General features: G+C 41.7%; 1 protein-coding gene across 1 annotated transcript; it reads left to right on the top strand.

The window, feature by feature from the left end:
- Positions 1 to 673: 673 nt before the first annotated feature.
- Positions 674 to 13118, top strand: LOC132225758 (insulin growth factor-like family member 3). Its single transcript, XM_059680733.1, has 4 exons — positions 674 to 774; positions 12114 to 12164; positions 12293 to 12563; positions 12735 to 13118. The coding sequence occupies exons 1-4, from the start codon at positions 756 to 758 to the stop codon at positions 12739 to 12741; spliced, it is 348 nt and encodes a 115-aa protein (XP_059536716.1). The 5' UTR covers positions 674 to 755; the 3' UTR covers positions 12742 to 13118.
- The last annotated feature ends 1753 nt before the right edge of the window (positions 13119 to 14871 follow it).

The raw sequence follows: 14871 nt of genomic DNA on the forward strand, positions 1-14871 counted from the left end.
TCTGATCTAATACCTCAGGCCCGCACCTACCCCAGGAAAATAAAGAAACATGAGCAAGTAATGAAAAAGGGATTTCTTCTTATTTCTAGATTTAAATAGCTAGCTTTTTTGTATTTTGAGACTGACTTCTCAACATTGTTAATGGATACCTCTTAATACATACATTGAAATAAAAGCCTAAAGTTCTCACTTTCAGGTGTGTGGTTTCTGTCATTCACACAGATGATAGATTGTATAATTGTATATGTGAAACTTGTGTAATTTTATTAACCAATAAATTAAATAAAAAATAACATTAAAACATCTCCATATGACCTTGAATTTGTGTACTTCATTTTATTTATGTACCTGTACTTCGTTTTCCAGAAAGAAAGAAAAATACCACTTTTTGGGACTCTGAAGCCCAAAGGAAAGAATTTGTGTGACCACAGGTGGGTGATTGTGGATGTGGACAATCAAAGGGCTCAGAAATGTGGGTCCTACCACATCATGGCCCTTACTTAGGAAGATTCCTAAGTAGTATTCACCCTGAGGCTTTGATATATGAGAAGATACAAATCAGTTGAAACTGGTTCAGAAACATTTTATTAAAACATTGATGTGGTTGTTTCTTTAATGCAACTATGACGCTTCATAACCCTCCCTTTCTGGCAGCCCTGCCCTTCTGCTGTGAGTATATAAGTCACAGTCTACGGTCCCACACCCAGCCCTCCTGCTGCTCTGCCATCAACTACTCTGGAGGGTCATCAAGAACCATGGTGCCCAGAAGCTTTGGTAAGAGGGCACCAGCCCCAAGTCTAGCATATGTGTTATCACACCTGTAGTGTACCTCTGAACCTCACACTTCATTCTCTTTCCTACTCAATTACTGGCTACCTAATTCCTAACCACCCCTGTGACATGTCTTACTGCACTGCAATCTCTCCTCCAACCTGCAAATTTCAGAATCTCAGCTCTTCCCATTCATTTATTTTCGCCTCTCCTTCCCTTGCCTTTGGAGTCAAGTTCATAAAATGTTCTCTATGACCAAGGCCCATAGTTTGGTTCCAATATTTTCTTCTATGTAACTTATTGTTTGGGGTCTTATATTTAAGTCTTTGATCTATTTTGAATTAATATTTGTACAAAGGAACAAACTATAATCCAGTTTCATTCTTTTGCATGTGGCTTTCTAGTTTTCCCAGCACCATTTATTGAAGAGACTATCTTTACTCTCCATTGGCTGTTTCTGGCTTCTTTGTCAAAAATTATCTGCCCATATACATGAGGTTTTATAGCTGGGCTCTCTATTCTGTTCCATTGATGTGTGTGTGTGTGTGTGTGTGTGCGTGTGTGTGTGTGTTTCTCTGCCAATACCATGCTGTTTTGATTATTGTAGCTCTGCAGTATAATTTGAAGACAGATAGCATGATATCTCCAGCTTCATTCTTTTTTCTCAGGATAGCCTTGTCTATCCAAGGTCTTTTGTGGTTTCATGCAAATCTGATGATTTATCATTCTATTTCTTTAAAAAAATGACATTGGGATTTTGATAGAGATTGCATTAAATCTTGCTTTGGGTAACATGGCCATTTTAACTATGTTGATTCTTCCAATCCATGAACATGAGATATTTTTTCATTTTGTTGTGTCTTTTTCAATCTCTTTTAATAATGCTTTGTAATTTTCAATATGTAGGTCTTTCACATTCTTAAGTTTATTCCTAAGTATCTTGTTCTTTTGGTTGCATTTCGAAAGGAATTGTATATTTTCACTTCTTTTTCTGATGTTTTGTTGTTAGTATACAGGAAGACAATGGATTTTTTGCACATTGATTTTGTATCCTGAACTTGACTGCATTTATTTATTGTTTCTAATAGTTTTTTGGTGGAGTCTTTAGGGTTTCTATATACAGAATCGTGTCGTTTGCAAAAAGTGACAGTTTTACTTCTTCCTTCCCTATTTGGAGGCCTTTTATTTCTTTCTCTTGCTTTATTGCTCTGGCTAGGACTCCCAGAACTATATTTAATAAGAATGGTAAGAGTGGACATCCATGTCTTATTGCTGATCTTAGAGGAAAAGCTCTCAGTTTTTTTACCACTGAGTATGATATTAGCTGAGGGTTTATCATAGATGGCCTTTATTATGTTGAGGTACTTTGCTTCTATTCCTATTTATTGAGTGTTTTAATCATAAATGGATGTTGTATCTTATCAAATGCTTTTTCTGGATTGATTGATAAGATCATACAATTTTTATCCTTTCTTTTGTTAATGTGATGTGTAACATTGATTTGCATATGTTGAACCACCCTTGTGCCGCTGGAATGAATCCCACTTGATCATGATGTATTATTTTTTTAAAAAATCTTTATTGTTCAGATTATTACAGATGTTCCTCTTCCCCCCCCCTCCCATTTATCCCCTCCACCCAGTTCCCACCCCATTCCAGGCCTCCCCCCCTCCCCACTATCCTCGTCCATAGATGTAAACTCTTTGTCCAATCTCTTCCTGTACCCCCCACACCTCCTCCCTGCCCCAGCTGAGAATTGTCAGTCCCCTCCCTTTCTATGCCCCTGATTCTATTACATTCATCTGTTTGTTCTGTTCATCAGATTTTTTATTCATTTGATTTTTAGATTCACTTGTTGATAGATATGTATTTGTTGTCACTTTGTTGTCCATAATTATTTTATCTTTACCTTTTCTTCTTCTTCCTCTTCTTAGAGCAGTGATGGCGAACCTTTTGAGCTCAGTGTGTCAGCATTTTGAAAAACCCTAACTTAACTCTGGTGCCATGTCACATATAGAAATTTTTTGATATTTGCAACCATAGTAAAACAAAGACTTATATTTTTGATAGTTATTGTATATATCTAAATGCCATTTAACAAAGAAAAATCAACCAAAAAAATGAGTTCGCGTGTCACCTCTGACATGCGTGTCATAGGTTCGCCATCACTGTCTTAGAGAATACCCTTCAACTTTTCATATAGTACTGGTTTGGTGGTGATGAACTCCTTTAGCTTTTTGTTGTCTGTGAAGCTCTTTATCTGACGTTCAATTCTAAATGATAGCTTCTCTGGGTAGAGTAATCTTGGTTGTAGGTTCTTGCCATTCATCACTTTGTATATGTCTTGCCACTCCCTTCTGATCTGCATAGTTTCTGTTGAGAATTCAGCTGACAATCGTATGGATACTCCCTTGTAGGTAACTAACTATTTTTCTCTTACTGCTTTTAAGATTCTCTCTTTGTATTTTGCCCTTGGCATTTTAATTATGATGTGTCTTGGTGTGGTCCTCTTTGGATTCCTCTTGTTTGGGGTTCTCTGCGATTCTTGGACTTGTACGTCAATTTCTTTCACCAGGTAGGGGAAGTTTTCTGTCATTATTTGTTCAAATAGGTTTTCAATATCTTGCTCTCTCTCTTCTTCTGGCACCCCCATAATTCGGATGTTGGTACATTTGAAGTTGTCTCAGAGGCTCCTTATACTATCTTCATATTTTTGGATTCTTTTTTATTTTTGCTTTTCCAGTTGGGTTTTTTTTTGCTTCTTTGTATTTCAATTCTTTGACTTGATTCTTGGGATCCTCTAGTCTGCTGTTGGATCTCTGTATATTATTCTTTATTTCAGTCAGTGTATGCTTAATTTCTGACTGGTCCTTTTCCATATCCTTAAGAGTCTCACTAAATTTCTCGGAGGTTTTTAGAAGATTCGTGAGTAACCTTATAACCCTGGTTTTGAACTCTTTATGCAGTATTTTGCTTTCATCCATTTCTTTCATTTGTGACTTGTTTCTTTGTCTCTGTATTTTGGCTGCTTCCCTGTGTTTGTTTCTGTGTACTGGGTAGTTAAGTCTCTTTGAGTTGATAGAGTGGTCTTATGTGATAGGTGTCCTATAGGGCCCAGTGGCTCAGCCTCCCCAGTCACCTGAGGTGGATGTTCTTGGTGCACTCCTTTGTGGGCTGTGTCCACAGTCTTGTTGTATTTAACCCTTTATTGCTATTGGTATCACTGGGAGGAATTGACCTTCAGGCCAATTGGCTGTGAGGACCAGCTGTGTCTACACTGGAAGATCTGTTGTGCTGGAGACAACCTTATGGGGCAGGACTTGCTTCAGTGGGGCTTTGGTGCTCGCTGAGTCTTCCCCCTTGAGAGTGTCTCATGGATGTGAAGAGTTGTAATCTGGTATGGTCTCACACTGACCACTGAGTACACTGGCTCTTGGATCTTCAAGGAGCTGCAAGTTCAGCCACTGTCTGGGGCTTCCCAGCAGGAGCTACAGAGAGATCTGCAGATTCCTCCTCTTTGTATGGGGTTTGGAAGTGCCCAGATGAGGCCCAGCTGTGAAGCAAGGCCAATTGCTGCTGCCGGGCCTTGGGCCTCCTTTTGGAAGCTCTGGGGCTCTCTGACCCAGCTGCAGTATGCCAGGTTTTAGGCACAGAGAGGACAGGCCATTCATATGCAAAAGCAGATGCTCACAGCTTGGGTGGGGTTGTAAATTGGGTGGGGCAGGGTCTCTGTGAATCACCAGGATGGAGCAAACAACAATGGCTGCCAGTCAGCCCTTCACCAGAGAGGTCCCTGGGTCTCCACTTCCCATGCCCCTGTGCAGGAGCAATGATTGCTGAGAGCACCTCTGAGAGAAAGCCGCCCTCGTGTTCCTGTCCTGATGCCAGACAGTTAAGTTTCTCCCCATATGTGTCTGGGTCCGCCAGAGTCTCGCCTGGGACTGGAGTTCAGAGCAAGTGGGAGCTTGTATCTCCCTCTCAGTTAAAAGAGCAGCACATCCAGGTGCCAGCACTTTCCGTGCCTCTGCACCTCCTACCAGTCTCAATGTGCTTTCTTCACCTCTCTAGTTGTGGAACTTCCTCTCAGCCAGCTTTCCTGCAGTTCTGGGTGGCAGATATTCTGCCTTTTAGTTGTAATTTTGATGTGGTTGTGAGAGGCAGCAAGTATAGGTGTTTACCTATGCCGCCATCTTGGTTCGATATATTATTTTTTTGATGTAGTGTTGTATTCAATTTGCTAGTATTTTGTTTAGGATTTCTACATCTGTATTAATCAGAGATATTGGTCTGTAGTTTTCTATTTTTGTGTTATCTTTGCCAACTTTTGGTATCCGGGTTATACTGGCCTCATAGAAAGTGTTAGGATGTGTTGCCTCTTCTTCAATTTTTTGCAAGAGTTTAGGAAAGATAGGTTTTAAATCTTCTTTGAATGCTTGCTAGAATTCACTGGTGAAGCCATCTGGTCTTGGATTTTTATTTTTGGGGAGGTTTTTCATGGTTGTATCAATTTCCTCACTGCTGATCAGTCTATTTAGATTTTCCAGTTCCTCATGATTTAGTCTAGGAAGTTTATATATTTCTAGGAACTTATCCATTCCTTCTATGTTATTGAATTTGGTTGCATATAGTCTTTCATAATATTCTAGTATTGTCCTTTGTATATCTTTGATGTCTGTGGGGACTTCTCCTCTCTCATTTCTGATTTTATTTACATGGGTCTTTTCCCTTTTTTCCTTAGTGAGTTTAGCCAGGAGTTTGTCAATTTTATTAATCTTTTCAAAGAACCAGATCTTTGTTTTACTGATTTTTTTTGTATAGTCTTTTGGATCTCTATTTTATTTAATTCTGCTCTAATTTTTATTATTTCCTTTCTTCTGCTGACTTAGGGTTGTTTTTGTTCTTCTTTTTCTATTTCTTTAGATGTGATGTTAGGTTGTTTACTTGGGATTTCTCTTGCTTCTTAAGATAGGCCTGTAATGATAAAAACTTCCTCTTCTTACTGCTTTCCCTGCATCCCAGAGATTTTGATATGTTGTGTTATCATTCTCATTTGTCTCACTATATCTTTTGATCTCATCTTTTATGTCTTCTTTGACCCAGGCATTTTTAATGGCTGCCTCCTGCATGTGACCTACTGGGGATTAAATCCACAATCCCGGCATGTGTCCTTGACTGGAATCGAACCTAAGACCTTTCAGTCCACAGGCCAACGCTCTATCCACTGAGACAAACTAGCTAGGGCAAGACCAATATTTCTTTATTGATTTTCAGTTTGGTTGATCTTTCTAGAGCTGTCAATGGAGTACTAAGTTCCACAACTATGGTTGTGTTTTGATCTGTTCTCCCTTTAGTTCTGTGAGTAGTAGTTTTATATATTTCAGTGTTCCCTGGTTGAGTACATATATATTAAGATGTGTTATGTTTTCTTGATGTAGTGTCCCCTTTATGATTATAAAGTATCCATCTTTGTCTCTTGTTATCTTTGTTATCTTGAAATCTATTTTGTCATATATAAGTATGGCTACACCTGCTTCTCTGTGGGTGTTATTTGCTTGGAGAATCATTTTCCACCCTTTTACTTTGAATCCACCTTTGTCTTTTGTCACTTAGATGTGTTTCTTGTAGGCTGCATATGGTGGGGTTTTGTTTTTTTGATCCATTCTGCAACTCTGTGCCTCTTTATTGGTGAATCCAGACCATTTACGTTTAGGGTAGTTGTGATGTATGAAGATTTCCCTATAGCGGTTTTATCTTTTGTTTTCTGGTACCTCTGCCTCCATTGGTTCTTTTCCTTTATTTTTCTCTCTGTTGTTTTTGTTCGGTGATATTCTGTAGTTCTTTCCTCTGTTTCCCCTTTTTTAAGCTCTGTGTCCTGGTTTGGGGATTTTTGTATGTGGTTACCATTAGGTTTATAAAAAATAAACCTGCATTTATACTGTAGCTTTTTTCCTTTTGAGTTCATCTGATCTTCATCCCCATTTGCCAGTTCAGACCTTTATCCCCGCCCCTTTTACGCTTTTGTCATCACAAATTATTCCTGTTTATGTTGTAAGTGTTTTTGGTGATCTTACTCATGACCTTACATTCTTTGTTTCAGGTAGAATAACTCCCTTGAGTATTTCCTACCATGGAAGTTTTCTGGTAATAAAATCCCTCAGCTTCTGTAAGGCTGAGGACATCCTTATTTTTCCTTCACATCTAAAGGATAATTTTGCTGGATATATTACTCGTGGCCTATAATTTCTCTCATTCAGATGTTGGAATATTTGGTCCCACTCTCTTCTGGCTTGTAGAGTTTCTGCTGAGAAGTTGGAAGAAACTCTGGTGGGTTTTCCTTTACAGGTCACTTCCTTCTTCCCCCTGGCTGCTTTGAGAATTTTTTCTTTGTCATTAATTTTTAACAGCTTTAATACCAAGTGCTTTGCAGAAGGCCTCTTTGGATTGAGGTAACTAAGTGTTCTGTTTGCTTCTTGGATTTGAGGATCTAGTTCTTTCCATAGGTTTGGGAAGTTCTCATCCACTATGTGTTTGAATAGTCTCTCCCTTCCATGCCCCCACTGCTCCTGCTCTGCATTCCTATAATTCTAATATTTTGCTTTCTCGGATGGAGTCAGATAGTTCTCATAGAACTCTTTTATTTTTCTTGATGCTCGGGTTTCTTTTTCCATCTCTGCCATTTCTAGATTCCTATCTTCAATTTCACTAATTCCTTCTTCCATCTGGTTGGCTCTGTTTTCTATGCGCAGTAGTTCACTCTTAATCTCCTTAATGGCATGCTTAATTTCCAGGATTTCTGCTTGTTTTTCTTTTAAAGTTTCAATGTCTTTGGTAAAGTACTAGTTTTGTTCATTGATTTGTTTCCTGAGTGCATTTGAATTGTCTGCCTGTATTTTCTCCCATCTCATTGAGTATTTTCAGAATTGCAAACTTGAAACTCTCATTTACATCACATATTTCCATGTGTTCCAGCTTGCTTTCTGGGGATTTTTCATTTTCTTTCTGATCATCCTTGTTACCATAGTTATTCATGGTACTTCCTGTTCTTTGCCTAGACATTTGTATCTATGTTACTAAGGAAGTCTTTTTACTATTTTCCAGTAGACGACACTGAATCACAAGATTTTTATTTTATTATATTTTTTTAATTTATTTATTTATTTACTTACTTACTTATTTTTACCTCTGTGATCTACCTGTCTTGATCTCCAAGACTTGAGTAAGACAGTGCAACCTGCTCTATGGGACTGGGATTTGTTTTGCCTTCACCATAATGGTGACCATTGACTTTGGTGGAGTTCTACCCCAAGCATTTCTCTTTGGGATCAGTCACAGAGGGAAACCGATTCTGCTGCAATCGCTCATGGTTTATAGGTAATATGCTCCCAGGCCTAACTCCAAGGGCGACGGGAGGAGAGTCTGGAGGTCCAAGAGCTCTGTGGTTCCATTTCTTTGTCTGAACAGGACCACCTGCCAACTGTGGAGAACCACATGGCAGAACCCAGTGCTCTGTCAGGCAACTCAGACACTGTTTAGCCCTTGCCACTGGCCCTCTGGGCTGCCCCCTGCAGCTCTCTGTTCCTTCCAGCCAAAGGGAATTCCTGCTACATCCTGCTCCCTCCCTCTCCAGGTCTGGCCATGGGCTTCCAGCTGCAGGGCTGCTTCTCTGGACCTTCTGCCCTTTCCTCCCTTCTCCTCTCCCTGTTTATTCTAGGTTATCCACTTTTAGATGTTTCCATGCCTGGTTTTCTCAGGCATGGATCAGTGTTGAGCAGCAATTTCTGTGTTGAATTATAGTAGGTTAACTTGCTATTTCAATGGAAAAAGTCAAGTGCTCTCTCTTGCTGCCAATCCTCTGAAGTAATTCAGGTCCTCTGCATTTCAATGCAAGTTGTAGGATCAGTTTGTTGATTTCTGAAGTCTTCCAGTTTATGAACATGGATGCATTCCAGTTTGTTTATGTATTCTCTTCACTTTCTTTCAACAATGTTCTATTGTTCTCAGTTTACAAAGTTTGCGCTTCTGTTGTTAAGTTTATTCATGGGTCTGTAATTTTGATTCTATTGTAAGTAGAATTATTCTCTTAATTTCATTTTCAGATGGTCTTTGCTAGTGTATACAATTGATTTTTATATTTTGATCTTGTATCTTACAACCTTGCTGACTTTCTCAGTTTGTTCTGTTGGTTCTTGGTGGCTTCCTTAGAACTTTTAATATACAAGATCATGTCATTTGCAAATAGAAATAGTTTTACCTCTTTTCCAATCTGAGTGTACTCTATTTCTTTTCTCGCCTAATTTCTCTGGCTTAAACATCTATTCAACAGTGTTCTGTTGAATAGAGTGCTGAGAGTAGACATACTTGTCCTGCTCTGGATGCTAAAGGAAGAGCCTTCAGTCTTTCACCATTCAGTATGATATGTCGTGAGCTTTACTGTGGATACCCTTCATCAGGTTGAGGAGGTTCTTTTCTATTAACAGCTTGTTCTATGTTGTGGTTTTTAGAAGTATGAAAATGTAGATTTTTTTATTAAATCTTTATTGTTCAGATTATTACATTTGTCCCTCTTTCTTCCCTCCATAACTCCCCTCCACCCAGTTCCCACCCCACCCTCCGCCCTCACTCCCCATCCACTGTCCTTATCCATAGGTGTACGATTTTTGTCCAGTCTCTTCCGGCATCCCCCTCACCCCTTTCCCCCAAGAATAGTCAGCCCACTCCCTTTCTATGCCCCTGATTCTATTATAATCACCAGTTTATTCTGTTCATCAGATTATTTATTCACTTGATTTTTAGATTCACTTGTTGATAGATGTGTATTTGTTGTTCATAATTTGTATCTCTACCTTTTTCTTCTTCTTCCTGTTCTTAAAGGATACCTTTCAGCATTTCATATAATCCTGGTTTGGTGGTGATGAACTCCTTTAGGTTTTCCTTATCTGTGAGGCTCTTTATCTGACCTTCAATTCTGAATGATAGCTTTGCTGGATAAAGTAATCTTGGTTGTAGGTTCTTGGCATTCATCACTTTGAATATTTCTTGCCACTCCCTTCTGGCCTGCATAGTTTCTGTTGAGAAATCAGCTGACAGTCGTATGGGTACTCCCTTGTAGGTAATTGACTGTCTTTCTCTTGATGCTTTTCCAATTCTCTCTTTGTCTTTTGCTCTTGGCATTTTAATTATGATGTGTCATAACTGGATTCCTCTTTGGATTCCTTTTGTTTGGGGTTCTCTGCACTTCCTGGACTTGTAAATCTATTTCTTTCACCAGGTAGGGGAAGTTTTCTGTCATTATTTCTTCAAATAGGTTTTCAATATCTTGCTCTCTCTCATCTTCTGGCACCCCTATATTTCGGATGTTGGTACGCCTGAAGCTGTCCCAGAAGCTCCTTACACTATCTTTGTATTTTTGGATTCTTTTTTCATTTTGCTTTTCCAGTTGGGTGTTTTTTGCTTCTTCGTATATCAGATCTTTGACTTGATTCTTGCAATCCTCTGGTCTGCTGTTGGGAGTCTGTATAATATTCTTTATTTCAGTCAGTGTATGCTTAATTTCTAGTTGGTCCTTTATCACAACATTGAGGGTCTCACTAGATTTCTTGAGGGTCTCATTAAGTTTATTGGCTGTTTCTAGAAAATTCTTGAAAAACCTTAAAAGTGTGGTTTTGAATTCTATATCCAGTAGTTTGCTTTCCTCCATTTCTGTCATTTGTGACCTGTTTCTTTGTCTCGGCATTTTTTATGCTTCACTGTGTCGAAAGAGTGGCTTTCTGTGCTAAGTGTCCTATAGGGCCCAGTGGCTCAGCCTTCCCAATTACCTGAGGTAGACACTCTTGGTGCATCCCCTTGTGGGCTTTGTGCACAGTCTTGTTGTAGTTAAGCCTTGATTGTTGTAGGTATCACTGGGAGGAATTGACCTCCAGGCCAATTGGCTGTGAGAATCAGCTGTGTCTACAGTGGGAGAACTTCTGTGCTGGAGACACCCTTCTGGGGCAAGACTTGCTTCAGTGGGACTTTGGTGCTCACTGAGTCTGCCCCCTGAGTGTGACCCTTATGGATCTGAAGAGTTGTAATTGGATGGTCCCACTATAACCACTGTGTACACTGGCTCTTGGATCTAAGGAGATGCTAATCTAGCCTCTGCCTGAGGTTACCCAGCAGAAGCCATCTGTAAAGCAATGCAAGTTGCTGTGGGGCCTTGGGCCAGCTGCAGTTTGTTAAGTAATTTTCAGATTACACAGGGCCGGGCCTTTCATATGCAAAAGCCTCCATGCATGGCTTAGGCGGGGCAGGGTCCCAGAGGATCAACAGGGCGGGCGGAGCAAGCAGTATGGCTGCTCCCAGACCTGCACTCAGAGGCCCCGGCAATCGCTGCGAGCGCCTCTGAGAGAAAGCTGCCCTCGAGTTCCGACCACTGCCAGATAGTCCCGTTTCTCCCGTATGAGTCTGGGTCCCCAGAGACTCGCCCGGAACTGGAGCTCAGAGCTTGAGACTCCCTCCCGATTGAAAAAGACAATCGTGTCCTCAGCCGCCAGCCCTCTCCACATGCACCTCTGCACCTTTGTATTTTACTTCCGCACTGCACCTCCTCTGAGTCTCGGTATGCTTTTCTCTTTCCTTCTAGTTGTAGAATTTCCACTCAGCCAGCCTTCCTGTGGTTCTGGATGATGTCTGTTCTATCTTTCAGTTGTATTTTTGAAGTGGTTGTGTGAGGCAGCAATCTCCAGTGTTTACCTATGCTGCCATCTTGGTTTCTCTGAAAATGTAGATTTTGTCAAATGCTTTTTCTGTATCATTTTAGGTAACTTATGCTTTAACCTATATTATAGTCATGTTATTGCATCTATAAATACATTCATGTCCATCCTTTTGAACTTCATCTCTCAATCTTCATCTGCAGTCATGGTGCCCAGAAGCTGAAATACAGGAGAGCTCCAACTCCAAGACCTAGTCAGGCCAAATCATATCCCCAAAAAGCAACCATGCACCCCAATTCTCTCCCCATATAACCTCAGCTTCCTTCATACTTTCAAATCACTGTACTGATACCTTTAACACCTGCTCTGCCTTTCTTCCAACTGGGAAACTTCACTGCATTCTTACAATTGTAACATACGGTTCAAAGAGTTCCCTTTCCCCCCCATTCTCTCCCCTCAAAGGATCCAGTCTGTTCAGGCCCAAATTCCTGGACTCTTATCTGTGTCGGAAACTAGACCCTATGCAGAGATGATCCCAAACTCAAATCTTTAAAACAAATCTGGAACTAAGCTTTCTCCACACTTGCCTGCCCTACCTGGGGTCCACAATCCCAGCCTCGGTCTTAACCCTCCTTCCTTCTTCTCCAGGTTTCATCTGCATATTAGCCTCCCTCCTCCTCCTCCTGTGCTTAAAGTCAGGTGAGTGCAGGGTGGAAAGAATGAAGAGGGACGAGACTGCCCTTGGGAAGTGGTTTAAAGAGGATCCTGATTCAGAGGATGGGGATAGTGCCTGGTTCTCCTTGAAGTCACCAGCAATTTGTCTCCAGGGGCCCACATGAACTCCGGCCTGTGGCTGTGCCAGCAAGCACCCAGATGCGGGAACCAGATGTACAACCCCACAGAGAAATGCTGCGATCATGACACCATCCTGCCCTTCAACCGGACCAACCTCTGTGGCCTCGGCTGCAGGTTCTGGCCCTGCTTTGAGCTCTGCTGTCCCGAGTCCTTTGGCCCCCAGAAGAGATTTGTTGTGAGACTGAAGGTTCTAGGCATGAAGTCACAGTGCCTTACCTCTCCCATCTCCAGATTCTGTCCCACGTAAGGACCTGCCTCACTCAAGATGACAACAGGACAAGGGGGCTAAGGCAGGGATGGACTCTGGAGGCTGGGGCCCTCCTGAATATGGATCCCAGTCCTGCACCTCCCATCCCTTTCCGTGTTTGAATCTCTCCTAAACTGCTCAGTCTCCATCTCTTTCATTTTCTGCAGTGTATGAGGGACAGCCTGGACATCCTATTGGAACCTTGGAACATCTGGCTAAAACCACACACCCTAGGATATGAGAGTAAATGGGTGGGTGGCATAGTTTTCAAGTGATAAAAACATGTCCTAGATTCTGGTAAGGTTAGATGTGTTCTTTCTGAATTTCCTGTGGCAACTTGCTGAGCAATGATTACACAGGAACTTCTCTCTGCTCCTAAAGCCCCCCTGCCCACAGCAATCAGTGTGTCCTCAGTCAGCCTAAGTGTCCTCTCTCTCCTCTGGGTCAGGGTTCTTCTCTCTTCAAGGGGACAAGGAGTGAGGGTGGGAGGTGGATATTCCTCCCTGTGGGGGGAGACGACCCAGCCCCAGAGCCACCTCATGTTTCCTGCAGCTCCAATGGGGAGGGTGGAAGCTGCCCTGAGAGGCTGGAGAGGAGAGGAGGGAGAGAGCCTCTGCCTCACTGTGATGGGCAAAGTTTATTGTTCTCTGCCCCGCACTCCCAGCTCCCAACCCTTATTGTTATTCTTTTCTTCTTGTCATTCTTTTGCTGGCCTGATGTCTGTGACTAAAGAGGGAGAGGCATACAGATTGTGAGTGAGTGAGTGAGTGAGTGAGTGAGTGAGTGAGTGAGTGAGTGAGAGAGAAACAGAGAGGAAGAGACAGACTCCTGGGCCAGTCTGTTTCCTGCTGAGTGTCTTGGTCACGAGCACCTGGAAGCCCCAGTGGGAGGCTCGGTCCAGAGCACTGCAGGATCAGCAGCTGATTTGGAAACTAACGGGGCTATGACACCACGGGCTTGTCAAATGTAAGCCTGTATTTACCATCTGATAACTGGAGATGTATAAGTCATGCAGTGGGCAAATGGGTACAGAGGTCTGCTCAGTGCAGGCACAGTATTAGTGTCGGAGTCAGAGAGAGGACCGAGTCACTGTGCGGGACTAGGCCTGCTGTTGTACTGGTATCAGGCCCTGAGCAGGACAGCACAGTAGTCAGGACTTCACTCTGGGCCCAAACACCCAGTCCTGGATTCAAATCCCAACTTTGTCAGATGCTGCCAGCATGGTCCAGGTGAATTGGGGCCAGTTGCTATAGCCTCTAAGTGCCTCATTTCCCCAGCTGGAAAGCAGGGACCCTGCAATTCCTAAACTCATGGGGTAGGTGAGATGATTAAAAGGCTGGATGCCTATGAAGGGCTGAGAACAGACACAGGACCCAGGAAATTCTCAGAGTTGCTCACTATTCTGACCCGAGCAGGTCTTCATCCTGAGGGATCTGTCTCTGACTGCCCCTCCTTCCCTCACCCAAGCTCAATGCCCATGTCTGTTCTATATGATCAGTTTCTCTCTTCCACGGGGCCTTTGCTCCTGTTAGTTCTCGTGTCTGAAATTCTCTTCCCCTGGGTCACTCCAAAAGCCTTAGCATCAATGTGTCTCCCTCGTGACTCACAGAACTTAGGTTCATTCACCACATGTCATTTGTTTTGTTTTCTTATTTGACAACTTCTTTCCCTGAAATTAATGGTTGAAAATAATATTTCTGATATAAAACCTCAAAAGTTTCTAAATATCATAGCAATCATGACAAAAAAAGAACAAAGTTGAAGGATCAAGCTACCTGATAACAAACTATACTGTAAGGCCTTAGAAATCAACACAACATCATACTGTCCAGCCAGTGTGGCTCATTGGTTGAGAGTTGACCCCTGCACCAAGAGGTCACTGGTTCGATTCTGTGTCAGGGCACATGCCCGGGTTATGGGCTCAGTCCCCAGCAGGGCACATGTAGGAGGAAGCCAATTGATGTTGATGTTTCTCTTTCATCAATGTTTCTATCTCCCTCTCCCTCTCTCTTCTTTTCTCTCTCTAAAATCAATAAAAATATAAATTTTAAAAAAACACTGTACTGGTATCAAAAGACACATATAGATCAATGGAATATAGCGACTCCAAAAATAAAACCATGACTTTATGGTAAATTAATATTTGACAAAGGAGGCAAGAATGTACAATGAGGTAAAGACAATCTATTCAATAAATGGTGCTAGGAAAATTGGACAGAAACATGCCCCTACCCCCACAAAAGTAACCATACCACCACACAAAGAATAAACTAAAAATGGATTAAAGACTTATATGTAAGTCTC

This window comes from Myotis daubentonii, unplaced genomic scaffold (genome assembly GCF_963259705.1).
Source record: "Myotis daubentonii unplaced genomic scaffold, mMyoDau2.1 SCAFFOLD_92, whole genome shotgun sequence".
In the NCBI taxonomy this organism is placed as follows: Eukaryota; Metazoa; Chordata; class Mammalia; order Chiroptera; family Vespertilionidae; genus Myotis; species Myotis daubentonii.